Here is a 25,845-nt window from a genome sequence, read left to right as displayed (position 1 = left end):
GCTATGGCAACTGCTGACAGCTAGCAGTCACCGTTGTCATGGGAACAACTTGACAGGCTTGTAAAGAGAGGAGGAAGTCTGAGAGAGTGAGAGAGGAGGATGTAAGAGAGGTTAAAGAAAAATGGAAACAAAGAAGGGACCAACACAGCAGCAGATTACACACCCCATGTGTTTTTAAATGGTGTGTTAAATCAAAATGTGTGATTTATGTTTCTGATAATCTAACTTTGAGACGATCGTTTTTGCTGTTAGAGAACCAAATATGCAAAATCTACTGAGTGTTGTAATGTGCGCACTTTGAATTTGCAGCCACCGTTTAGATGCATAATGTTTCAGTTGAGGGGGAAGGGATAAATAAAAAAAAGATAAATGCTACCGAGGGAAGAAAGATTAGTATTTTCCATCGAAGCTTGAACATGCCCTCCGCGTCTCTCCTCGCTTCCTGCTTCATTCATTTTCCTCCCATATTTCCCCCTTTCATCTTCTTCCCCTCCTCCACTCCCAGCTCCCCTCCACCTCGCAAAAAGGCTTTTAGATGATTAAAACACAACAGAGTAGTTTTTTTTTTTGCTATTGTTCTAATTCAGTCTGCCTCTGTAAGTGCCGATTGCATCTGTTTGAAATACGGTCTACTAGGTTTCACTTTAGGGAAACATATTTCATCAAGTCTTAGAGGACTTTATGCGGAGAGAAACAGTTGAAGGACACGGGCAGAAAACACGAACTACATTTAGCTAATAACTGGGTTTAACTAATCAACAGTCACTGTTGGGAATTGTCATTTCAGGCGATTGTGTAAACGGCCTGATTTGACCTTCACCTCACTCACAGTTTTGGCACTGGCAGACATTTGTGCTTATGTAAAGATGGCACATTTATAAACCTTTATTTTTATGCACTGCACTGCCTAACATGAAGTAGAAAAAATAAAAAATACTGAAAAAAAAAGTCTGCATCTTTGCTTCATAAAATGACAGTTCAGAGGACTAGACAAAGAACAGGCTGCAGTGGAGCATAGTGAGAGGATGAAGGACGGGTCAGACAGATGATAAATGGGTGTTGTTTTTGATTATTAGCACTTCTGGCTTGTGGCTACAGAGGTCAGAGGATCACAATAAAAATTTCAGCCGGAGCTGTTTTGTTTATTTATTTATTTATTTTATAACTTGAATCTAAATAAGCTTCTGTGTGGAGAATCCAATGCAAGACCTACTGAGGCAGTGGTGATGTTTATGTGTGGCAGTGGTCTCTCTCTCACACGCATACACACACACACACATACACACACAAACATGCATGTACCCGTTCCTCGCACAGGGTTGACAGATTGAGGAGGAGGAGCTTAAACTACCCAGTCTGACCCTGGCAACGACATCATGGTGATGCAACAGTACACGCACGTGTGTGTGTGTCTGTGTGCGTCTGTGTGCATCCTAACTGATGACTCACTGGTAGCTAGCGGTTTAAGATGTACTGAGGACTTGATTAATGCTTTACACATTTGTGTTTTTTTCTGTTTATTTATATTCACAACAGTTTGCAATAACAAGTACACAGGCATAGACAGACACACACACACACTCAGTCACACACACACACAGAGCAACACTGCATAATACAAAATGAGGATGATGACTAACTGTGTACCATGTACTGCTCCTTGCAAATGCTGCTGTCACATCCTGTAAATACGAGTGAACCATCTGTCCACCCAGCTCTGCCTCGCTGCTGTTTCTCTGCCTCGCTCCTGAGTGAGCAGCAGAGATCACCAACAATGATCTGTTTTTCAGATCTTCTCTGAAGTCTGAGCAAAATGACACATGGAGCTAAATTTCCCAAAGGAAAAAAAAAAAACCTAGTTGCAACCACTATAGGTATTTTTCTGGCCTAAGTTTGATAAGAGATGCCCAGTGTTATCAGATCCAAACAAATACTTAAATTTTTTTATGTTGAGCTTTTATATCTTTTAGTATGAAATAGCTTATGAAACAATATTGTAATCTTTTTAAAGAGACATTCCCCCCCCCCCCCCCCCCCCCCCCCGTAAGTGACCTGTGAACGACCTCGTTATGGGCTTTATAACAGAAAAAATATCAATAACACCAATACCAATGTTCCCTAAACGGCCAGTGGCTGTGGTCAAACCTCAGGTTTAAAGCCTATCATCTGTACTGCAGTGTCTCTGTCTCTGCCATCATCGTATGCTTTCTGTTTTTGTAGTTGTTATTATTTTATAGTTTCATAGTTATTTCAGTTCATGTTTATGGCGACATTGTTCGCAGTTGACATCCCAAAGAAGAGCTGGTAAGTTGTTTACTCACTGCTGTGTTGCTCAGCTCAGATTGATGCACTGTTTTGGGGTTTGACGTGGTTTGTTGGATGGAGATCATGCTGATTGTTTTGTCATAAAAAGTGACCTGAACATCTAAATCCTTGTATTTACTTTTGCACTTTTGCAATAGCACGTTACTTGTTCGCTCAGTGTGCACTGCCAGATTTTGTCCATATCTCCCTGCTTCACGTAGTAGCTTTAATCCAAGACCTGTTCAAAAGTTTATCTCTTTCCATTGATCAAGGTCAGTATGACTGAATAATGGGAACATTGTCTGCGCCATAACATTTCTCCACCAGGGCAGCTTGGAGGTAGAATGGCCTTTGCTGAGAGCATAGAGAGGAAATGCTGCATGGAGAACTGGAGCCATCTCATCTCAGTCACATTTAAAAGCATTCAGATCATCAGCTTTTCATCAGTTTTATGGAGGAAATATAGTCAGCCCTTGTCACTGGAGACTGATTCAGGAGTGGAGAAGCCAATTTCTTCCTGCAAAGTCCTACCTTTAGAAATGTTCGTATATCTGTTATCTGATGATAATGAAATCATGGTAAGACGGATTGTCGTGCTATAGAAAGAACATGTGGACTAGCACGTACTTTTATTTGTCTCTCTTTTCTTCTGTTCATCTTTTTTCTCTCTTCTTACTCTTATGATCTCTCTTTGTCTCTTTCTGTGTCTCTCCCTGTCTCTCCAGTCCACCCCGCTCCACCTGGCAGCAGGATACAACAGGGTGAGGATAGTTCAGCTGTTACTACAGCACGGAGCAGATGTTCACGCCAAGGACAAGGGGTACGTGCAAGTAAATAAAAGTAAAATAAAAAGCAAAGTTTAAAAGAAGAAGGGAAATGGAGAGAACAGATTTTTGAATGTACCAGATTTTGATCTTAGAAGAGTTATAATATCTAATGTTTCAGTGCCAAAAACCTGGTTGGAGTCTTTTTGAGTAGGTTAATATAGAGTACGACAGAGCGCTCCATCTCTGAGACATCATCAAAAATTCTCTCTTCACCTGACTGGACCAACACACCACTTGCAGGCTTCTGATTGGCTGTAATCTCATTTTCAAACAGGGGAAACATGGCAGTCATTCTGATAATGCTGTCAGGTTTCTCCCACATTACCCATCAACATTGCTTGATGTCAAAAGTAGAGCATGCACTGTACTTTCAGACATTCATGAACTTGTCCTCGAGTGAAAATTTGTGTTTGAATGGTTAAGATTGATATTTATCGTTGATTAAAATTTTCTTTTGTGTTTCCAGTGGCCTGGTGCCTCTACATAATGCCTGCTCCTATGGACACTACGAAGTTACTGAGCTCCTGCTAAAGGTAGAGACACACACACACGTTAGCTGGTGATTTGTTTCAGCTGTGGAACCGATCCTTTATTGATATGATTCTGTTCTTTTATTATTTTATTAAAAACAAGACAGATGTGTATCAACCAAACACCAGTCTTGAACAGTGTTTGTAGTGTTCAACACTATTAATTCCCTTCATAATACATTTTTTAAAAGTTCTCTCAACAAGGTAGTCTGAGCTTTGTTTCCTCCCTCTTACTTTCTTTCCTTCACTCTTCCACCCTGCTCAAGTCTTCTCGCTATCCTGTTTTTTTTCTTTCAGCACGGAGCATGTGTTAATGCCATGGATCTGTGGCAGTTCACCCCTCTGCATGAAGCGGCATCTAAAAACCGAGTGGAGGTCTGCTCCCTGCTGCTGAGCCACGGTGCCGACCCGACCCTGCTCAACTGCCACAGCAAGAGCTCTGTGGACATGGCGCCCACTCCAGAGCTGAAGGAGAGACTCACATGTGAGTTACATAAACTGCAGCTGCAGTGTACAGCACTTGTAAATGTGTCATGGCGCTGAATAAATGAATAGGTTGTTTTAGGAAGGGTGCATTTACACCAGTCGTGTTTGGACCAGTTGATTTGAATTTATTTGAGCACTGAGACAGTTAAAAAGGGAAATCTCGGTCTTCTGAAAAGTGTGCTGTTGCTTTCTGAAGCAGAAAACAAGGAATTATCGGTGTGACCAGAGACAGATGCCAGAATCTGATAACCAGCAGATCTACATGTTTAGAGCTGAGCAGAACAAAATGACGTCTCGACTGATGCTCATAATCAGTTGCTTCTTCATTAGCACTTAACTGTTTGAAACACCATGGAATGAAAAAAGCTTTTCTCAAATAACTTTTTTTTTACTTAGTTATTGTTTATGTCATTTTTTAAAGCAAAAATGCTAAAATATTTGCTGCATGCATCTTCTCAAATGTGAGTATTTGCTATTTTTTTTTTATTGTGTGCTGTGATAGTAAACTGAACAACTTTGGGTTTTGGACAGAACCATTTCACTGTTTTTCTTATCTTATAGACCAAACGATTAGACCCAACTAATCAATCAATGATGAAAATAGTTACTTGCAGTTGTCATGATATTCTGCAAGAACGGTAATTCTTGGCGGCTGAACGGATGATTTGGTTCTTGGTCGATTTCTGATGTAAAGATGTTGGGCGATGATTTACACTCATATTCACCCTTCAGGAATTCATATCCTCTGTGACAGCGAAACTTACACGAAGCAGCAGAGTCTCCTACAGGCTAAACTTAGGTAACAAAACGCTTACTGGGATGATTAACTCTCAAAGACACTCCTCAAACAAACTTGTTAGCCTGACAACATTAAACGAGTACTTCTGCAAATCTGAAAGAAGCTGTGTAAAATCTTTTGTGGCTCCAGAGGGAGCTGCTTAAAGTGTGATGAACTGCGTCAAGTGATCAATTTTAATCCTTTTTTTTTTTTTTTTAATGTCCTCTGTGAGTCTGATAGTGTTACATTATCTGATGTTGTGAATACGTAAAAGGCTAATAAAATAAAAGCCTAAAATATAATACAACCCCTACTTTTTCAAACTTTGAGAGGATTTTTCCAAAATATAGCCATATATTCAGGCCAGTATGGCACAACAGTCATTACCTGGTGCCCATAGATGATGTTCATACACATGTTGGGAGATGAACTGTACGTACACTCTTTAAACTGCTTGGTGGACAGAGATACGGGAAGAACACAATTAACTTTAAAGAATACAACATAACTATCAACTGTACCAATTTTGTATTGATTTTTTTTTTTCAATGGTTTCTGGCTGCAGTCGATCAGGAAATCCAAATCCGTTATTTTTGTTATATTTATGGCTCCTGCCTTTGAGTTTCATTCCTGCAAGTAGTTCATTCATAAAAGCAATGCACTTTCACTTCAGCATAGGAGGATCCAGCCATTTTTCATAAGCTTTTCTTCTTAAATATCCTTGAACAACTATGCTTCCTGCTCTGTTTTCGTTTCAGGCTGATTCAGATTTGCTCAAGATGTTTTTTCATCTCACAGTAAATAACTGCAGTATCAATATGCTCTTCTCCAGCATTGCTTTTTGGGATACTGGTTTTGATTAGTCATACATACACAAAAACTGTACATCCCCATGCATATATTATTTGGATTGAGCATTTGGGGATGTATGAAATGTTCACTAAACAGAACATATGTTAATTAAACAGAAAGAGCAGTGTAATTAAATCGGTTTTCTCAGAACAGCAGCATTTTCTTTATGTCTGCAGCACAGAGTCAGAGCAGACAAGATAAGTCTTTGTCTCTGCCAGAGAGCTCTCCGCAACTCTTTGGAAGTTAATTAGTCTGCACTTTATCTTTCCATGGGAGAAATTGTTACCTGACCATTACAGACTGAAAAATACTTGCCCCGACAATAAGCCTCCTATTGGCTTGAGATCAGGAGTGGAAAACAAGTTTTGTTTGTTGACAGCAGAAAATTGGTTTATACAAAAAAACCCAGTCTAGTCTAGTTTGCCCAGATGACCAAGATAAAAGTGAAAGATGCTTAAGATAACCAGCTTGAAATTAGAATGAGCCAAGTGCAGAGGAACAGTGGGACATTTTAGAAAATACAATTATTTGCTTTCCTGTTGTGAGGTTGCCAGCTCCAGCCCGCTCCAAGGCCAGGAAGCGCCTGATTAGAAATAGTCCAACGTGAAAGGACTGGAAACATGTTTTTGTTTCCAGTTCTTATGCAAAGCTAACCTAACCGTGTCATGGGCTCTAGCTGACAGATATGTCTCAAAACTTTTCCGTTTAAAAGGCCATGAAATGCACAAATCCAGGAAGTAAAACTGTGGACATCATGTGAACTTGATTGTTTCTCACATTAAACAGACTGTTGTACAGAAGTGGATCGTCAGGTCACAGATGCTGGAAGGTCATTTGATGCAACAGCAGGAAGATGACTTTTTAGAAAAGTCACATTTGACACAGCGTAATTGACAATAACATAACTTACATATCAGTTGATTTTTACCGTAATGGGTTTCTTATCTCAAGTTTTAAGTTGTTGAAATTCAGCTCTTATACATCTTGCATTTAAGGAAGAAAATCAATCGAAGACCTTAAATAACTGAAAAGAGTTCACATTAATGCAGAATATATTTGTAAAATGAGCTTCTCAGCATTCAGAGCCACCAGTGAGTGTTTAATCAGCCTTTATTTTGTATATTAAACCAGAATCAATCAGGACAAAACCTGTACCCACTGTGCATGCAAACCCCTGTTCATTCAGTTTTCATTTTTTTTCCTTTTCATTTCTCTCTCACATTTTTCTTCATTTTTTCCTTCTTCTTCTTCTTCTTTTTTTTTTTTTTTATATATTTTCTCCTGAAAAATTAGATACTTTCACCTCCTCTGGCCTCTAAAAGTCCTTCAAATGAAACAAACCCTGGAAGGAAAAATTACTCTTTGTCCGTACTAAAGCTTTAACCTGTAATGAGGGGTCATGAGTAAAAGTTGCCTCATTTAAAGGGGGTCACAAAGTCACAAACCCAGAAGTTTGGGAGCCACTGTGGCGCACTAACAGGGATGAAAAATGACTTCAGCCTTCTCATATAGAATAAACTGCAGTGACTGCTTCTGTTTCCCATTTATCAACTATTTTTTTTATGTTGGTGATTTTGACTCTTCTTTCTCTCTCTCTCCGTCTTTCTCCCTCTTGACCACATTCCCCTGAAGATATGACATCTGCGATGCTCTTACCATTTGTCTGATTATAAATGCATGAACGCTGTTGCTCTGTCAGTAGATAGACTTGAGCAGATTCCTTTTACGCTGCCTAAAATGCTTCTGAAGCAAAATAGTTTGTTGTTTGTAATTTTCAGTCCCCTGGGGGATAATCACTTGTTTCCGCTCCAACTCCAGCACACAGACTGTTGCATCATGTGTTATTAGCTCTCTGGTAAAAACTTTGAAGTAATCTTAATGAAGTGCTGGTACGCTGCGCAGTCACTGCAAATGAAAGAATATATTGTTCTAGTTGAGCAAAAACCTCTTAACTCCAGTTTGGGTCACGTTTTTCAGTCATTTGTAGAACCAGCAGGTCCTCTGTGGGTTTAGATGTTTTTAAAACCTTTGGGTTTGTAGGAAGCCTGTCACAAAATAACTCACAGAATGTCTGTGTGTGTGTGTGTGTGTGTGTGTTCAGATGAGTTTAAGGGCCACTCACTGCTTCAGGCTGCTCGAGAGGCCGACATGGCCAAGGCTAAGAAGACCCTGGCACTGGAGATCATCAACTTCAAACACCCTCACACACACGAGACCGCACTGGTAAGATTAATACACAAACATTGTTCTGCACACACAGTTGTCTAAACTTGCGCTGAAATACTAAGATGATGTTTCTGTGTGTGTGTGTTTGTGTTTGTCAGCATTGTGCAGTAGCATCACCTCATCCCAAAAGGAAACAGGTGACGGAGCTGCTGTTGAGGAAAGGCGCCAATGTCAATGAGAAAAATAAAGAGTGAGTACTGTTGTTGCACAGAGTGAGATCATTATTTATATTTGTGTACAAACTGTCAATGAAATAGTGTCACAAATACATGCGATGACCAAGATGAGGGTGTTTTTATGATGGTTTCCTGCATGTAACTCAGAAACAACACAAATAAACCAATGTCCCCTTTCCTCTCCTCTCTTGCCCCCTCTGTAGTTTCATGACTCCTCTCCATGTGGCAGCAGAGCGGGCTCATAATGACATTATGGAGGTGCTACAGAAACACGGTGCCAAGGTAAACCACAGTCATTCTTACCTGCTGTTAGCCATTTATCATCTGTCATTTCCTTCTGTTTTTGTCTCGTCTTTCTATTTATGTATCGCTTTACCTAATCCATCTTAAATACTGTGTAAATCCGCTTTTTACATCCATTCGTAAACCTTTCACTTTGTACATTCATCTTCTTCTCTTCGCTCATTACCATGTGAGATAATTGCTGTAAAGGTTTCTGCAATCTGAAACATCGTTAAACATCAGGTGTGTTTTTGTGTCAGACCCACATTTTTTTTTAGTGAAAGTAGTGACTCATCATATTTTCAATACTGGAAGAATGTGTCCTCTTGGCCTTATTGTGCTTTCACTATGTGTCAGTATCAATAGCGGTAGCACAGTAAGGGCACGTACACAAGTGTTCTCATCATACACATAATACACAGCTGATTGTGGGACAAATGTGATGAAATGTCCTCTTAGGTTCTTTGTTACCTTAATTACACTAAACCATGTATCATGTAATTGCCAACATCTAAGGTATTTAAGAATAAACAACATCTACCAGGATCATATTTGACTGGTTGTTGTCGAACATTTTGTTGTACGTTTGTGCTGAGGCTGTCGCACAGCATTCTGGGAATAAAATTTTTTGTTTGGTTATAAACAAAGTTTACTCACATATATTAATCAGACATCTTATATTAAAATAAATATCTTGTGTTATTATTGGTTACTTTTTGATAGAAAAATTGACTGTTGAAAGAAATTAAAGTATTTAACAGTTTCTTTGATGATCAGTGTCTCAGAGCTTCATTCAGATGGAAACTTATAATTACATGATGTCAAACTGTAGGAAATTCTTACCTGAACCAGACAAGTTGTAGATAAGTCTATTTGAGGGAATGTGAAAAGTAAATTACAACATTTCATCAAAAATAACTCATCACAGGCTGATAATGTAACAGATAATAACAGATTTTAAAGTGTCCAAAGATGTTTCTTTTTTTTTCTTCTTTTAAGAAGTGAAGCACCTTAGAGAACAAAGGTAGTACCTGAAGGTCCTTCCAAAAATCATTATACTAAGGTATTTGTGTTTGCAGGTGAACGCCCTGGACACACTGGGTCAGACGGCGTTGCACCGCGCCGCGCTGGCAGGCCACCTTCAGACTTGCAGGCTGTTGCTAGGATATGGGGCAGATGCCTCGCTGGTGTCACTGCAGGGCTTCACTGCTGCTCAGATGGGAAATGAAGCTGTTCAGCAAATACTCAACGGTATGCCGTCCTTTGTGTGCATGTGTGTTTGTGTGGGTGGGTGACTGAGTGGGTGGGGGGCTGGGTGTGCAGATGTGTAGGTGCTATGCTTTGGTTGCTATGCACTAGCTGGCACCAGTGAGATTAACTGGGATTGTTGTGTAAAGGTCAGTATTGATATTTTCAGACTGAAGGTGCAGATAGGTAAGTAGTTTTTTAAGACAGAGCATGCTGTTCAGTGGTAGAGGAAATTCCACAGCACATTGCTGCAGTATTTCCAGATTAAATGTGCCCTGTGGAGCTCTAATAAATGTGTTGGATGAATTTCTTTGCTCATAAAACATTTGCTAAACAGAATTTTTTTTTTTTAAATATCAAAACCTGCATCTTCAACCAAGCAACCAAAAAACATCCCAGTATGAATATCTGACTGGTCATACCATAATTAAACATTGCAGACATATCAGGAATGAATTAACAAAGAAACACATGCATTAATGTATAAAAATGATTACTGTAATATTTATTGCTGTTGAAGCAGATAATTTTGTGATGTTCTCCATCCCTGTGACAGATACTGTGTTTAATCATAACTGAAGAAGAAATATGTGTGAAAACTCAGGTGAATACATGAAAATGTGCAAAACTCTGCACAACGGCTGATGTAATTGCGTGTGACCTTTAAGTATGGCAGCTGTGGAGGAACCTCCTGCAGCAATTCAACGTGACTAGTTTAAATGAATTCAGTCTGGTGTCACCTTTTACCTTCAACTCTACGTCTCTGTGGAGGATAAATTCACTCTCACAATCGTTTGTAACTTTCACCAAGGTTTATTGAAAGCATTTTTAATCCATGGTTCTCCATGTTCTGCTCTGTAGAGAACGTCCCGGTGAGAAACTCAGACGTGGACTACAGACTTCTGGAAGCTGCTAAAGCCGGAGACCTGGACACTGTCAAGGTAATTTCCTTGTATTTCACATTTTGTAACTGGGAGCTGACATTGTCCCTCACCTGAGGGTTTGTAGTTAGATGAATGTGAACAAGTCATAGGTATTTATAGATTAGACCGTTCTCATCAGTGATCTCATTGTGGTTGTTCTGGTAAAGCTAATCCAGATAAACTGCATGTCAGAGTGTCCAACAGAAACATTAGCCTGGATATATTGTATCTTTCTACCTTCAAATGACTCCAGCTCTGTAATAAAGCCTTTAAAACTTTATGTCCAAATTAATGAATAGGTCTAACTAGTCAGCTTGCTTTAGGGGAGTTGGTGTCACAAGGTTAAATGAGCGAAAACAGACAATTAATTCCCCCAACAATCAATATTTAAAAAAAGAGAAACGGACATGAAAAAGAACATGACCTCAGTCGCCTCAGACAGTAATCCTGGGAGGTAATTTGCTCTGAGGGGACAGAAATCTTTTTTTAATTGCCTCATTAATGTTTTGAAATAATATGGATTCTTATCAAGAAAAATGTGAATGAAATTTGAGCGGCTGCATAATTGAAAATGGTCTGAATTTTATAAAATCCCTGAACTGAAACTCCACAGGTTATACAGACACCTGTTGAGCTCAGCAGCTAATAAGAACATTTTAGATAAATATGTTAATATGTTGTTGTAAAATCTGTAAAAACCTAATTGTCTAGTTAGCGATTAAGGAGGTTTGTTCATGAATATGTAATGCCGTTATACATAATAGAAAATGAACTAAAGAAGATAAAAACTTGTTTAATGTCTATATGACAGTGGGATTTTCTCAAATAATCTTACTCTTACCCTTTTCACTGCTCGTGCTGCTCTTACAGAGTCCTGGGTATAGTGATTTTTGATAAATGCCAGATCTTATTTGCTGTGAATCAAATGTTTTCTGTTTATATTCTTGTACTGTTGGTTAAGAATTGCAAATCTTTATTCCTATAAAAGGCCCCACTTGCCATGTCACTAGATTTCCTACCATAACACTAATCACAGTCGTCTTTTGCAGCTCATTGCACACCCAGTTAGTTTGATCGCAGTTTGATTTGCACTGGGCCCACTCATGTTAAAAATGTAGGCGCTCGTGATGCACTGTAATTTGCTTCGGACACAACCGCCCACTGAATGTCAGGACCTGGTAACGGATTTGGTGTCGTGTGAAACTCAGATGTGTCTTCACCCGCAGAGACAGACTGCTATGGTTATCCAGGTGAAGAGGTTCTGTCAGTGTCTGATGTGTGATACTTTGGCAGGTTGGCAGGGGATCTCAGCAGAACGCACAATGATCTCTGGTCTGGCTTTCTGTCAGTCTTATTTTCACCTGAGGCACAGGCACGTACGTGCACTGATTGACATTTTTAAGAAGTAGCACTTCTTGCACCATTTCTGGGCTGATTCCTGTCATCTGTTCAAATGCTGAGTGAGGGTCAGGCTGTGACTGTTGGAGAGATGGTCACTTCAGGCGACAGGTCAAAGATAGAGACCATTTCTGTCATTCAGACACATTTTCTGCTTCCACTACTGCTTTCAGTAAATACCATTATAAATGATGTGCTCTGTTAGTTATTGCTTCACAACAGACATTATACAATGGCCTCAGAGAGTATACAGACTTTGTTTTGAAACATCATCAAAAGGATGAAAGTAATTAAAAAAATGTTACACATCTGTTACTTAAAGGGGAAGTCAAATAATTTGAGGCATCATAGTCCTTTTACAGATTTTAGGGAATGCCACTGCAATGTGTTAATAAAGTTGTAGAAAGCCTTTTGTCTTCCGATAAATTGTTTCACTTGGGGCTGAAGTCTACAAGTTGGAAAATGAAGAAATGTGGAGTTAGAAAGAAGTGGTCTTACGAGACTTCTGGGGCCTGCTCTTCGTCTCCGCTTGAGGCATTAGCTGATACTAACATAACACACCTGAATCTTCGACCAAGCTGTGGCGGCAGTCAAGTTGCGTTGTGTGTAACGCAGACGCTAGGTTTTGAAAAGAAAGAAGAGTGTGTGGAATAAAAAAGAAAATATCTTTGGTTCTGCTACATCGATTTTGATACTTTCTAAACTATACTCAATTGACTTTTTTCAATTGATGTAGTACTCATCACAGAGACACTGATGGATATTGTCTTTATGTACTGTGTCATTTCCCTTCAATATAAGCAACCTTTTGAGAACTGCGGAAGGAAATAAACAAACTTGACTCGATTTGATTTGATAATCATTTTGTCTATAAAATGTCAGAAAGTGAGGAAGTGAAGATTTTCAGTTTATTAGCATGTATGACAAAGGGAAACCGTGAGCCGGATCCTCACTTTTGAAAAGCTAGAGCCAGCAAATGTTTCCATATCCATCTTCTTCATATTCCAGTCACCCTGGCACAGACTACAGTCTTAATTTTTTTTTTTTTTTCCTGGGAAGCCAGCTCTCATAAATAGCAGCTGAAGCGAGAGATAATGGCTTTAGATTGAGGAATAAGTCTACCAGCAGGATGTTTCATTTTACTTCTCGTAGGATACTAGAGAGTGGTAGACGGAAACTTTGAAATGAATTTCCCTCTGCGTTTCCTTGCAGCACTGAAGTAAGGTGTAATTGGGTCTGAAATAACAGAAAAGTAGTGCTGTTATTTTCTGTGAACAGCAGGGCAGCAGGTGTCGGACTCAGTTCAGCAGATGTACTTTTTTTTTTTTTCCCAGTTTCAGTTATTAACTTCAATATTGTTGCTGTTGCTAAAACCCTTTTTTTCACATATTTCATTTTGCTGACATATTTTTCATCATAAATCATGGCGAGTGTGCAGAGAAATAGTGTTTTCTATATCTTTGTTTCCCGCTGTTGCTGTCTCTGAAGTACTGTTTGTCTTGTTTGATGTTTTTTTTAGTTTTTTAAGGGAATAAAAAAATGACATTAAAAACAAACAAATATGTGCAACAAGGACATGATTGTGTCTGTATCAGCTAAAGCAGATTTAAAGAACATATTTGTTACTTGTTAGCATGCTAGCATTTGCCAATGAGTACAACATGCAGTTGAGACTGAAGAGAATGTCATTATTTTAAATATTTTATCATAAACCAAAGTGTTGACCTGATAATGGCACTAGATGAAAAGACAAAAAAATCACCAAAGTTGTTACAATTCACTTTGAGTTGCTGTATGAAATGTCTGATCCAAATTTCATGGCAGTCCATCCAACAGTTGTGGAGACATTGTACTAAAAACTAAAAATGATGTTGATATTTTTCCACCTGGACCAAAGTGGTGGCTCACACAGCAAACTGATAGTCCATAGAGCTAGACTGCTAGTGAGGCTAAAAAACAGAATTAAATCAGCCATTACATAAATTCTTTCAGGGCAAATCTCAAGTAATTAAAATAATGAGAAAATGACACAAAATGTCATAATAAAAAAAGGACAACAGTGACACAGGCTGTAAAAGAAAACTAAGAAAAACAAGCCTGAAGCTACAAAACAGAGAAATGTGCACTGTTCATACTTACAAATTGTAAATTACATACAGTTTTCCCCCAGTGATCAGAAGAAAAAACTGTTTTTCTACCTCTCACTTTTTTTTTCCTGTGAATTTTAAGAGCTGGATTATCCATCACAACTGATCCATCCATCTTCAGTCAGAAAATGGTGTCATTGTACTTAAGAAAAAATAGTCTTCATTTTCTCATTGTACTTGATAAAAAAACCTTGTGAACTGATCTAATCTTTAAATCAGTTCTTACTTCAGATGAAATTTGTCCTGATTGAAAATAATGAAAATATATCTTGATTGCAACTGCTTTTCATTTTTCTTTCTTTGTCCCTCTGTCTCTCTTTGTCTCTACAGTCACTGTGTACGGCTCAGAATGTGAATTGCAGAGATCTGGAGGGACGTCACTCCACGCCTCTTCACTTTGCTGCTGGCTACAACAGAGTGTCAGTGGTGGAGTACCTCCTGCACCACGGGGCCGACGTGCACGCCAAGGACAAAGGGTGCGACACTTTAAATTTTGGTTAAATTTGGGGAATCATAAAAATAAACATTTAAAAAATTAGTGCAGATGGATTTGAGCCAAAAGAAAGTCACAGAAAAGTTATGGAAGGTAATCATTTTCTATTGCAGCGGTCTGGTTCCCCTCCATAACGCCTGTTCGTACGGTCACTACGAGGTGGCCGAGCTGCTGGTCAGACACGGAGCCTCAGTCAATGTGGCCGACTTGTGGAAGTTCACGCCGCTCCATGAAGCTGCTGCCAAGGGCAAATATGAAATCTGCAAACTGCTGCTCAAGGTTAGACTTTCATGATCCTTTCTTAATAGTAACCATGATTGCGTATGAAACAGTTTCACAAATTATTTTGATAATTGTTCTAACGTCTGAGTTACTCCAAGAAGAATGCCCAACATTTGCTGGTCACATTCCTTATGCTAGTAAACCGAATGTTGAATTGAGTTTAGGACTGTTAGTTAGACAAAGCAAGAAATCTGATATTTTTCACCATTTTCATAGATAATGAGAATAATCTGTTTTAGCATGGATCTTAGGGGGAATCAGCTCTTGCTCAAATACGGTTTATACATGAACAAACATGAGCAAGCTGTGTGTATCCACCTTTACATGACTTCTTGGTATACTGGGCACAAAGAGATTTCAATCTCACTACTTAGTGCAGCTTTGACACTTTCTGTAAACACACACTTTATCATCTTCTACACACAGCTTGAGAGGACAGTATTTACTGGACACAACAGCGTCTCAGGGAAACTCAAATCTGTCCTGTCTTTTAATGCAAAAGCTGCTGTCACAGTGTTACTGATGCAGTAAATGACAGCTGACTCTCTGTTTGCCTGTGAATAATGAGTGTTACTCAGTGTGTGTACAAATCGGCTGGAGTTAGATATCCTCACATGTGGAACAGTGGCATTTTCTATGAGATAACAGATGCGAAGGATTTCATTAGCCAATCAGAAGAGAGTATTCAGTCAAAGGTATGACTTGTCGTGCTCTCTGTGAGTTTTCATCTCAGTTGGGATGAACTCTAACCAATCAGATTACGAGGCCGAAAATATCTGTTGTGTAATACCTGATCGTCACATCTCTTTGAGTCTAAATGAGTCCTGTGAAATGTTGCAGTTTCACAGATGAATGTGTTTTTGTTTTTTTCCAATCATAAACACCTCCAGACAAGGTTACATCACCACTGTGTTGTTGCCATATGGGGCTGCATAAATTAATATTAGATCAACACTGCTGAATTCACACAGGACACACACGTACACACACACACACAAATATGAACACAAACAGACACATCAACAGCAGGGAAAATGTACTGCTTCATGAGATCATTTCAGGTTAATTTACTGTCATTGCACAGTCAGATTAAGAACAAACAGGTGCAGTGAAGAAAATAAAACAACATAATAATAACACTTTAAATACGTACAAAATCATAATATAATAAAAGACAAGATAAAAGTATTGCAAAAAGTGGTTTGTACAGGGGCAACAGGAGAGGTAAAGGTTATCGCTCACCATCACCCTTTTGCAGTAAATGTAAAGTATTGAGTGAACTGTCATGTGAGTACAGAGCAGCGTATGAAGCAGAGAAAAGCAGTGAGGCAGTGCAACCAGAGAACTTACTGTGAGACTGACAAGGTCAGGCTGTGCAAGGTAGTGAAAAAAAATACAGAACTGCACGCAACAGTTCACAGCAGTCACTGCTTTGAGACTAAGGGTAATTGCGCAGTGCTGGTGATAACAAAGGAAGCTGTGATGATGCAGTGGGTGTGTGTGGATGTGGTGTATGGTGCAGTGGAGCTGCATGGATGACAGTTATGGTCGAGGGGAGTGGGCAACAGGGGGGTGGGCAGTGTTGAGGAAGGTGACAGCTCTGGGGAAAAGGCTGTTTCTCTGTCTGACTGGGCTCTGTATTACTCTACAGAAAGAGCTGGGGAACAAACATGCGCTGGCTGGTGCGGTGTGAGTGATTTCCCAGAGGCAGCGGGTGGTGTAAATAATGCTGTAATGCTGGAAGTACCAGCGATTTAGTGCTGAATAAACTGACAGTTCTGATAACAGTTAATTGTTTAAGTCATTTATCAGGCAAAAAAAGTGACAAACAAATTGTTTGTCCCAGCTTCTCCAGTGTGAGAATTCCCTGCTTCCCTCTGTTATATCATTGTTAATTAAATATCTTGGGGTTTTGGGCTGTTGGTTGGACAAAATAAGCAATTAAAGAATGTCATTTCTGGCTCAGGGAAATTGTAATGGTCTTTTTTTTTCCAATATTTTCAGACATTTTTTGGACAAAGCAGCTCTTGATTAATTGAAAAAAAAAAATTGAGACATTAATTATGAGACATTAATAATGAAAATAATCATTATTTGCAGCCCTATGGTGACTGTCAGTACCTTGCCATGTTATGCAGTATGTCAGCATAGACCTATTAGTATATCCATACATTTCCCACTGAAACCTTAGTAAAACACTTCTTCCTTTAATTTGTCACCCATTTGTAGTTGCTAACTTGAGGCGAGTGGGGACTTGCAGAGTATGTTAAAGATGTTTAAGGTGGTCAGTGCCACTGTAGTTGGTCAGCACGAGTTCAGTACTTGTCCAGAAACACCATCTGCCTCAGCAGCTTTGTTTGTGTTCATCCAACATGAGGCTAGCTTAACTTAGTGGGAATTTATAACAAGTGATTGTTCATACTCAGTGAAGGAGTCACTCTTTTTTTCCCCTTTCACAGGCATCAAAGCTGTTGTTCTTTGTTGTTTTGGTTTTTTGCGGTTCCATATTACGGAAGGGTAACTAATGGCTGTGACCACTGGCATTAGCCTTACCACATCCTTGTGCAGCAACTATGTTTAATAAAACAGATGAAACGTGTTCCTCAGTGTCAGTGTACGAGCCGTGTGTAGGCTCATGTGTGGATAAATTACTGTCAGCGCTCTCTCAAAACAGTCCTGGAGTTCAGAGACACAGTCGCTCCCTCAGGCCACACTCTCTCTGATCAGATGGTTGGTTCGGCTCCTGCAATAATGGGTCTGGAGGCAGGGGTTAGAAACACAGACAGACGATCGATTGTCCAACGTGGACATTTTTTCACCCCAGTGGATTGAAAATTCTCATACTGGCAAATTTCAGTTGGATTTTAAGCCTCCCATTGCAACTCTTGTGCACACACAGCAGCGCCCTCATTTCCCCTTTAACACATAAGTACACAGACACATGCACACAAGTAACAGAGTGTTCCTGCACTTTGGTGTTAATCTGCCATGCCCTCAGGATGTAACTGTTCTCTCTTTTTTGAATAAACTATTCCAGTCCAGCAGTAGGTTTTCCTCTGTCTCCTCTGTTTGTTGTCAACTTTCTATTGTCCCTTTTTTTTTTTAAAGTCGGATTTGTGCTCAGAATAAAACTGTGCTGCATTTGCTCCCAGTGCTCCGATATTCTGTAAGGATCTTGTGAGAAATACAAAATGCCTGTTAGCATTTCCTTTGTCGGGGAAGAAGTGCGAGAACATAGTGAATTTGTCCTCAATTAAAGGAGAATCTGTCTTGTTAGCACTTGGCATGAAAAGTGTGAACTCGAATGACTTATGATCTCGGCTGGATGTCGGGGAGTGATGTATCATCGTCTTGCAAGAGACAAACTGTCAACCAAGCGGGGTGACATCCACTTGTTTGGAGTCTCTGTTGATGAAATTTGAGCTTCTGTAAGAGGCTTTTTATTTTTGTTTGTTCAGTCACAGCGGTTGTCACTGTTCACGATAAATACCTAGCTCTTCTTGTGTATTTTTTTTTGCCACTACTTTGACTGCAAATGGAGAATCTTTCGTGAACTGAACATAGGCTGAATTCAGTGGAGGAGCAACAAAACCAACATTTATTTATATGTAAATTTCTCCAATTATTTCTATTCTAATTTTCCTGGAGAGTGAATAAATTACATTGATAGTGTGATTATAACAGCAGCTGCAAGGAAATAATAGAAATGGACAAGTAGGACAGAAAATATTCAAAACCAAAAAAAAAATAAAAATATCCATACAGCCATGACAGATGTATAACGGACATTTCCAGGCCAGCAGTGGATACCCAGGGGTGGTCCCACAACATCCAATTTTAATGAGCGGATTTCAAAACTTACAGTGAAATGACAAGTTAAACCGTAACCTAGGAGACAGTTGAGCGATGAAAATGTGTGCTTCCCTCCCCGTTCTCCAGGGTGTGCGGTGTTTTCCATTTCACTGGACTTCCTGTCCTCACCTCTCTACCTCCCTTCATCTCTCCCTCTCTTCTGCTCTCTGGTGAATTCATCCTCTTCTCATTCGACACTTGTCATCATCTTGAAACTCCTCCACTAGGGTTTGAACGATAGGGAATTTTGAGGACTGATATTTTTCCATGATAGCTGATGTTTTGTACCGACATTCGGTGTCCTTAAATGGTTTGGCTTTTGGCTTGGCATTTCACTGAACAGATCTTTAGACTTTAAAGATGGATGTTAAAATGGATTAACCTCTGCATCATGAGCGTCTTGAATATAACAATAATATTCGTGAACACACAGCAGATAAATATTTATTTAACGCATCTTCTTGTCTTTCCATTCCGGCCTCCTCTCTCCAGCACGGAGCGGACCCCACCAAGAAGAACCGAGACGGGAACACGCCTCTGGACCTGGTGAAGGATGGGGACACCGACATCCAGGACCTGCTCAGAGGAGATGCTGCACTGCTGGACGCTGCTAAGAAAGGCTGCCTGGCCAGGGTGCAGAAGTTATGCAGCCCTGACAACATCAACTGTCGGGACACGCAGGGGCGCAACTCTACCCCGCTGCACTTGGCAGGTACGATGCAATCAGAAACACAAAGCTGAGTACACAGACACACATTCACAGCTCATTTTAATAAATGAACATCTCCCTGATTATGTAAACCTCACTTTGCAGGATTTAGATGACTTTGAATATGGCATATTTCCCGGTGCCAATCACTCTGGTTCCAGTATCTCAGTAAAAAACGACTTCTTGGGATTTTAGTTTAGTGCACTGTTTATAAACTTAGCAATTTAGCAATATTTTTTGATAATCATATACATAAGGTTTAGCACACAGATCACTTACCTGAGCACTTGGGTGGCTGTTCTGAAACCACACTTGCACAGGGAGGCTGTGACGGAAGGAAAAGACGAGGGCGATAAGTGTTTATGCTATCACTCCCACAATATTTTGAATGATAGATGACTCAGTTGTGACTAGACAGGGGTGGTGAAAGATGATGGGTCAAGTGGTGGGATAGCAGTTGTTTAAAGATTAATAATTCTTAAATGAGAATTTTGGCATTTGGGGAAATATGTATAATTTGCTTATCTCTTCCTCATTTATACGTGTCCTCATTTCCCAAATTAAAAGATTATATTGTCACCATTATTATTTTATGATTATACTACATTACCACTAAAGTATAATGCACTCGTAGCTGTAAATAACGACCTTGGATCTCTCAAAAACTTCATGGGGTTTTAAATCCTGATAACAGATAATGTAGGTCCTCAAAGCTACACACACATATAAATACCCATGTATTTATTCCAGATCTGTAATCGTGATAACATCAGCTTCAGAGATAACAAAAGAGTCATCACTCTGCTAAAGCGGCTCACAGTCGTAAACACACACAAACACACACTGAGATTCACAAATACTGTTCTGATACAATCAGCAGTTAAAATAAATAAATAAATAAATAAATAAACAACACTTGTCCCTGTACAAACCACAGACTGTGAGCTGTAAACACAAAACACAAAAGGGAACAAATACAAAAATGAGGCAATATTTATACATTTATACATCAAATTAGTTTGTTATTTTCCGATCAGGATGCTCAAAGTGTTGTAGCAAACACTGACATAAATAATGTGAAGATTGTATTTGTGCACCACAGGGAGTTTCTGTGACAACAACATTAATCATGCACACTAATTTCACTTGTTTTTCCACATGAAAAAGTTTTCTAATGGTTTAAGAACAGTTTGTTAACAGGTTGGGGTCAAGCATTTTCTTGTAGTTTTACTGTAAAAGACGTCCCTCCTCCTCCGCACCATCTTCTCCATTCTTTTCTGGTGGGAAAACTGATGTGCCTTTGTCTCCTTATGTGCATTTTTAGACTCTGTATTTATAGAGAATTTCTGGACCAGACTGGTGCTTTTTGTAAGATGATAATCTATATCTTAATTAGAAAATGTTTTGAAGCAAGACAGGCACTTTAAAGAAACTTCTAAAAAACACTTTGAAGGTCTGTGCGATTTTTTTTTAATTTTTTTCATAGATCTGACCACTCAGACACACACCCACGCACCCTCTGCCTTGATGTACTTGCTTGTCAAAGGAAAAGATGATTATACACTACCACGCTGTAGCAGATGTAGGCTGACAGTCTCCCTTTCTTTCTCATTCGTTCCTTCTCTTTCATTACCTGACTACATCTTTGTTTCTCCTCTTTTCCGCACTCTTGCTGTGTTTTCCGTGCAACCCAACCCCCACGCCGCTCTCTAGCTGGCTATAACAACTTGGAGGTAGCAGAGTATCTGTTGGAACATGGAGCCGATGTCAATGCACAGGACAAAGGAGGACTTATACCGTTACACAATGCCGCTTCATATGGGGTAAGACACACACACCAACTCAAATTTTTGATAACTAGGTGCAACTCCTATCCTATAAAACTATGAACTCATTAACATACTTTACTGTTAAATTAGTAGATTTAGCATTCACTTGATTTATAATTAATCATTAATCGAATAATGCGATGGTTCCACTGGTTCCAGCTTCTCAAATGTGAGGATTTTCTGCTTTTTTCTAAGTTAGAAATTGAATTGTATCTTTGGGCTTTGAACTGTTTGTTATACAAACAAGCAATTTGAAGATGTCACCTTGAGCTCTGTGAATTTGTAAAGGGCATTTTTCACTTTTTGCTGGAATTTTATAAACGATTCATCAAAAAGAGACCAAAAAAAAAAGAAAAAGAAAAAAAATCAAAGATACAACTATTTGACTTCCTTTCAGTTGTTTTGTCTTATTGTAGTCCATGCTAATGCTGCTAATTCTGTCATATCTGTCTCAAGTGAATGTCATGAAGTTTGCTAACTGTTAAGGTGACCTTTATAAATTCTTATTTGAGCCTTTAAATCCATATCATATGTGGGATGCTTGTGACAGAATATTATGTTGTAGCTAAGATCCACATATTCAGGATAGGATTTGAAAAACTGCGATGCTATGCAGCTTTTTGCTTTTCCCAGCCCAGTAAATGCCTGCAGATGTCTGATATGGGACTGTAAGGACCGTACTTATTTACACTCTGTTTCCCCATTTAAATTATATTATTATCAGTATTATCACACATCTCTGAAGAAGTGCGTGTATATGCTTTTTCCTTAGTCTCTATCTTAGTCACACATTGCTTATATATCCAGAAACAAGCTACACTGTGTTTGACGCTAAGACAAGAGCTGGAGACAGACGCTGCAGAAAAAGAACAGGAAATGAAAGATAGGAAGGACCAGCGGGACAAAAAGGAATGATGCTGGAGTTAATAATTAACACAGTTTCTGTTCCAGAGAATCTTAACATTTTTAATTTTTTCTGATCACAATTTTTATAGTACTCATTCACCACACTTCACACTTTTGCTCTTTTTAAATGCTTTTATTGCTGTTGTCTTTTTCCTCTCTCCTCTCACCATTTCCTCTTTTCTCTGCTCTTGTTTTTCTTCGACTCTTATCTGTCTTCTGCTTTTCTTTTCCATCTCTTGCTTCCTCTCCTCTCTGTGTGGGTCATCACCACCTCCACACCCCTCCTCCTCCTCACGTCTACCTCCTTTCCTCTCTCTAGCACGTGGACATAGCTGCCCTGCTGATCAAGTACAACACATGCGTCAACGCCACAGACAAGTGGGCGTTTACTCCCCTCCACGAAGCAGCCCAGAAGGGGCGGACTCAGCTCTGCGCTCTGCTGTTGGCCCATGGAGCCGATCCCACCATGAAGAACCAGGAGGGACAGACGCCCCTGGACTTGGCAACAGTATGAAAGGCTTTCTCAGAAATCTTTGACAGTATTGGTCCTCATTTCTTCATATTGCCTGTGTTATGACTCAGCATGTGATATTAGCTTCAGGTGATGCGTTGACTGATTGTGGATAACTATTCAGTCTTGGGCACTCCCAAGAACAGCCTGTATAGTATAACTGCTTTTTCTTAATGCGTCGAGTTGAGCTGAAGAAGAGTTGCAGGTTAGAATGAGGAACAAATTCTCAAAGCAGGGATTTGTACCGTCCATTCATTTAGAACAAGTTTTATTTTTCACCTTGGCTGTTATTTACAGTGTCCTGCCAGGTGCTCAGGTGCTTTTTTGTACTGCTTTGATTGTCTCAGGGTCTGACAGTATGGTAGTTATCAGGGGAAAAAACAAACACTGTGTAACCCGTTGGTGTTGTCTATATAAGTCTATAGCAAATGTGGCTGGTGGCTTACAAAGTTATCTACTAACAAAATCTACCAGGTCTAATTGTATGTGTGCAATACTACATGAAAAATACAAGAAAACAAAAAGTTAGTAGCTTGAGGTGGAATCAGAGAATCATTATAGAGTAAATGTCTCCCTGTCTGTCCCTTTGTCTGTTGTAGGCTGATGATATCAGAGCACTGCTGATTGATGCCATGCCACCAGATGCCCTACCAAGCTGTTTAAAACCACAGGCCACTGTGGTAAGTATCCTCACAAGTACTGCTTAGACAGAGAGCATTCGGCTGAAACATGTCCTGTGTTTTATGTTGGAAGAAGCAGCAAACACAATTTAGTGTGAGAGTTGAAGTATTCACCTGAAGCTGAAGCAGTGAAATAGTTTGACTTGTCATTTGAAGTACTGGAGTTTAAAGCTGCAGAAATTAGTTTACATTTAAGCACTGAAAGCCTTTGAACTGTCAACTCGGGTGTAGGAGAGATGCAAGCAATTGAAATGTCAATGTAGTCACAGCTGAATCCCTAAAGTGCAAAAGATGCAGCAGTTGAACTGTCATTTGAAGAGTTACAAGTAAAAATTGAAATGTGTGTGCACTGTGAAAAAGTAGAGTTTGTGTTATTGAAAAAGTGTAAACATTCAAATATGACTTATTGGCCCTTTAAACCAAATCTTCTCTCTCCCACTCTCAGGTGAGTGCGAGTGTGGTGAGCACAGGTGCGGCAGGGGGCGTGGTCATCTCTCCCTCTCCATCCCCATCCTGCCTGTCTGCAGCCAGCAGCATAGACAACCTGAGCACACCCCTGAGTGACATCAATGTGGGTGGGGCCACCGGGACTGCAGACGGAGCATCTGGGTCCGACAGAAAGGAAGGGGAAAGTACGTTTACACGTGTTGGTGTCGTGGATGTTGTTGATGGTAACGTGTAACAGCTGGGGGCTCCACCAATAATCTCTGATGACTTTACTGTGTCTGTGCAGCTCTGCTCGACATGACTATCAACCAGTTCTTAAAGAGCCTGGGACTGGAACACCTCCGAGACATCTTCCAGCGGGAACAGGTATATACAGACACACACACACACAGAATTTTTATGTGTCTTGGAAAGAAGTGAGGAAATGGAGCGGTAGAGAGAGTGAGACAAAGAGCTTCAAGAAAGGTCCACATGCAGTTAAGTGAAATAAATTTGATTTTCTTTCCCCTAATGTAAATATCTAACTTTGTAATTATTTTTCTAAGCCTGAGGTTCTTTCAGGGGTGCATTTTAACACAACCTAGTTTTAAACTCCTTTGTTTTATCACTTTTCTACCTCTTGTTTTTGCTCTGTTTTACATTTCTCATGTCGGTTTTTCTGTTAATTTTGGAAAAGCACAATAAAAAAGGAGATATATACAAAATTAGTTAGGTTGGGAGGTACTGTAGACAGAAAAGGTCAGAGAGGGAACAAGGAACAAAAATAAAGAGAAACGAGACAGAGAGAGGTTTGAGGAGAAAGATGGAGAAAATAGAAAGAGGGAGTCGAGGAGACAGATGGGGCGACAGAAAGAGGATAAAACAGACGGGAAGAGAGGCAGAAATAGAAGGAGAAACTGAAAGGTGACAGCTGGCAAAAGGCTAAGCATAGAAGGCAGTGTGGGAGCAATAAGGAGGATATGTGCATGAGTGTGTTACATTTATTACTGGTCCCTCTGAAGGGAAAAGAGCCTTCATTAATATTCAAATGGAGAGTGAGATGGAGGTGAGAGTCAGCTGGATGTTAATAGAAAAGTACATTTATATTTTAGAGTAACATTAACAAGAACTGAGTTTTAACAAAGAAACATTAATTTCACTGACGTTACAACATAAAAATAGTCAATTTAATACACTGGATTAATACAAAATCAAACTTTTGCTCATTATCTGTCTACAACCAAAGTAAAATCAAGAACGGAAATTACAATATTGCAGCCTATACTAAACCACTAAAACACTAAACCTATTTTAGCTGTAATAATTAATTACATATCAACTTTCTGCTGTGTGAGTCCTCTGTAAAGCCTCACTGGTGGCAGTTAATGCAAAATATGAGGCGGTTCATTTAGCGTGTTATTGCCAAACTCAGTCATAAGACTGTAAACTCCTGAATGAATTAGTACAAGTTATTTCGATGGATGTTCCAGTCGAACACTATTTCACAGGAGCAGATTACTGTGGTGCTGCTTTTTACGGCTAAGATGAAACCGTAAGATGTCAGCATGAAGCATCAGCCAGGCTGATGTGTCACTTGTATTGTTTCAGGTGACTGCGTCACATTAGGTGTGACATAAACAGTTAGAGAGATAATACAGGATTCTGTAGAAGTTTAAGTTTTCATCTTCTTGCTGTGATTTCTGAAACACAGGAGTTTTTACAATGAACCTGTGGTGCCAGAGAACATTTCAGTTAGCCTTGTTTCCCAGCAGAGTATTTAAGCTGTGATGATTTACACCTGTAACAGTGATCACAGCAACACAGAGGGAAGTAGGTAAAGGTTTCCGTTTGAAAAGCGGCGATATCTCTGCCTCTAGCATGAATCTCATTCTGTGTTCTGCCCGAACAAACTCACCATCGTCCATTTGCATATCAATGGCTTGATTACTATCATCTGTTCATTGACCTTTTCTTCAGGCT

The 25,845-nt window shown here is 39.6% G+C and overlaps 1 protein-coding gene across 1 annotated transcript in view; it reads left to right on the top strand.

Moving 5' to 3' along the window:
* tnksa (tankyrase, TRF1-interacting ankyrin-related ADP-ribose polymerase a) overlaps positions 1–25,845 on the top strand; it is a 76,542-nt gene that overhangs the window by 41,765 nt on the left and 8,932 nt on the right. Inside the window, exons 7-22 of the mRNA XM_041058713.1 lie at positions 3,030–3,124; positions 3,598–3,664; positions 3,959–4,145; positions 7,879–8,000; positions 8,102–8,193; positions 8,383–8,461; positions 9,541–9,712; positions 10,571–10,650; positions 14,508–14,653; positions 14,784–14,949; positions 19,297–19,516; positions 21,227–21,336; positions 22,568–22,756; positions 23,359–23,439; positions 23,885–24,071; positions 24,173–24,252. Coding sequence (XP_040914647.1) covers positions 3,030–3,124; positions 3,598–3,664; positions 3,959–4,145; positions 7,879–8,000; positions 8,102–8,193; positions 8,383–8,461; positions 9,541–9,712; positions 10,571–10,650; positions 14,508–14,653; positions 14,784–14,949; positions 19,297–19,516; positions 21,227–21,336; positions 22,568–22,756; positions 23,359–23,439; positions 23,885–24,071; positions 24,173–24,252 — 2,073 coding nt within the window. The remainder of the gene's footprint in view (positions 1–3,029; positions 3,125–3,597; positions 3,665–3,958; positions 4,146–7,878; positions 8,001–8,101; positions 8,194–8,382; positions 8,462–9,540; positions 9,713–10,570; positions 10,651–14,507; positions 14,654–14,783; positions 14,950–19,296; positions 19,517–21,226; positions 21,337–22,567; positions 22,757–23,358; positions 23,440–23,884; positions 24,072–24,172; positions 24,253–25,845) is intronic.

This window comes from Toxotes jaculatrix, chromosome 16 (genome assembly GCF_017976425.1).
Source record: "Toxotes jaculatrix isolate fToxJac2 chromosome 16, fToxJac2.pri, whole genome shotgun sequence".
NCBI lineage: Eukaryota > Metazoa > Chordata > Actinopteri > Toxotidae > Toxotes > Toxotes jaculatrix.
This window is presented reverse-complemented; position numbering and strand designations above follow the sequence as displayed.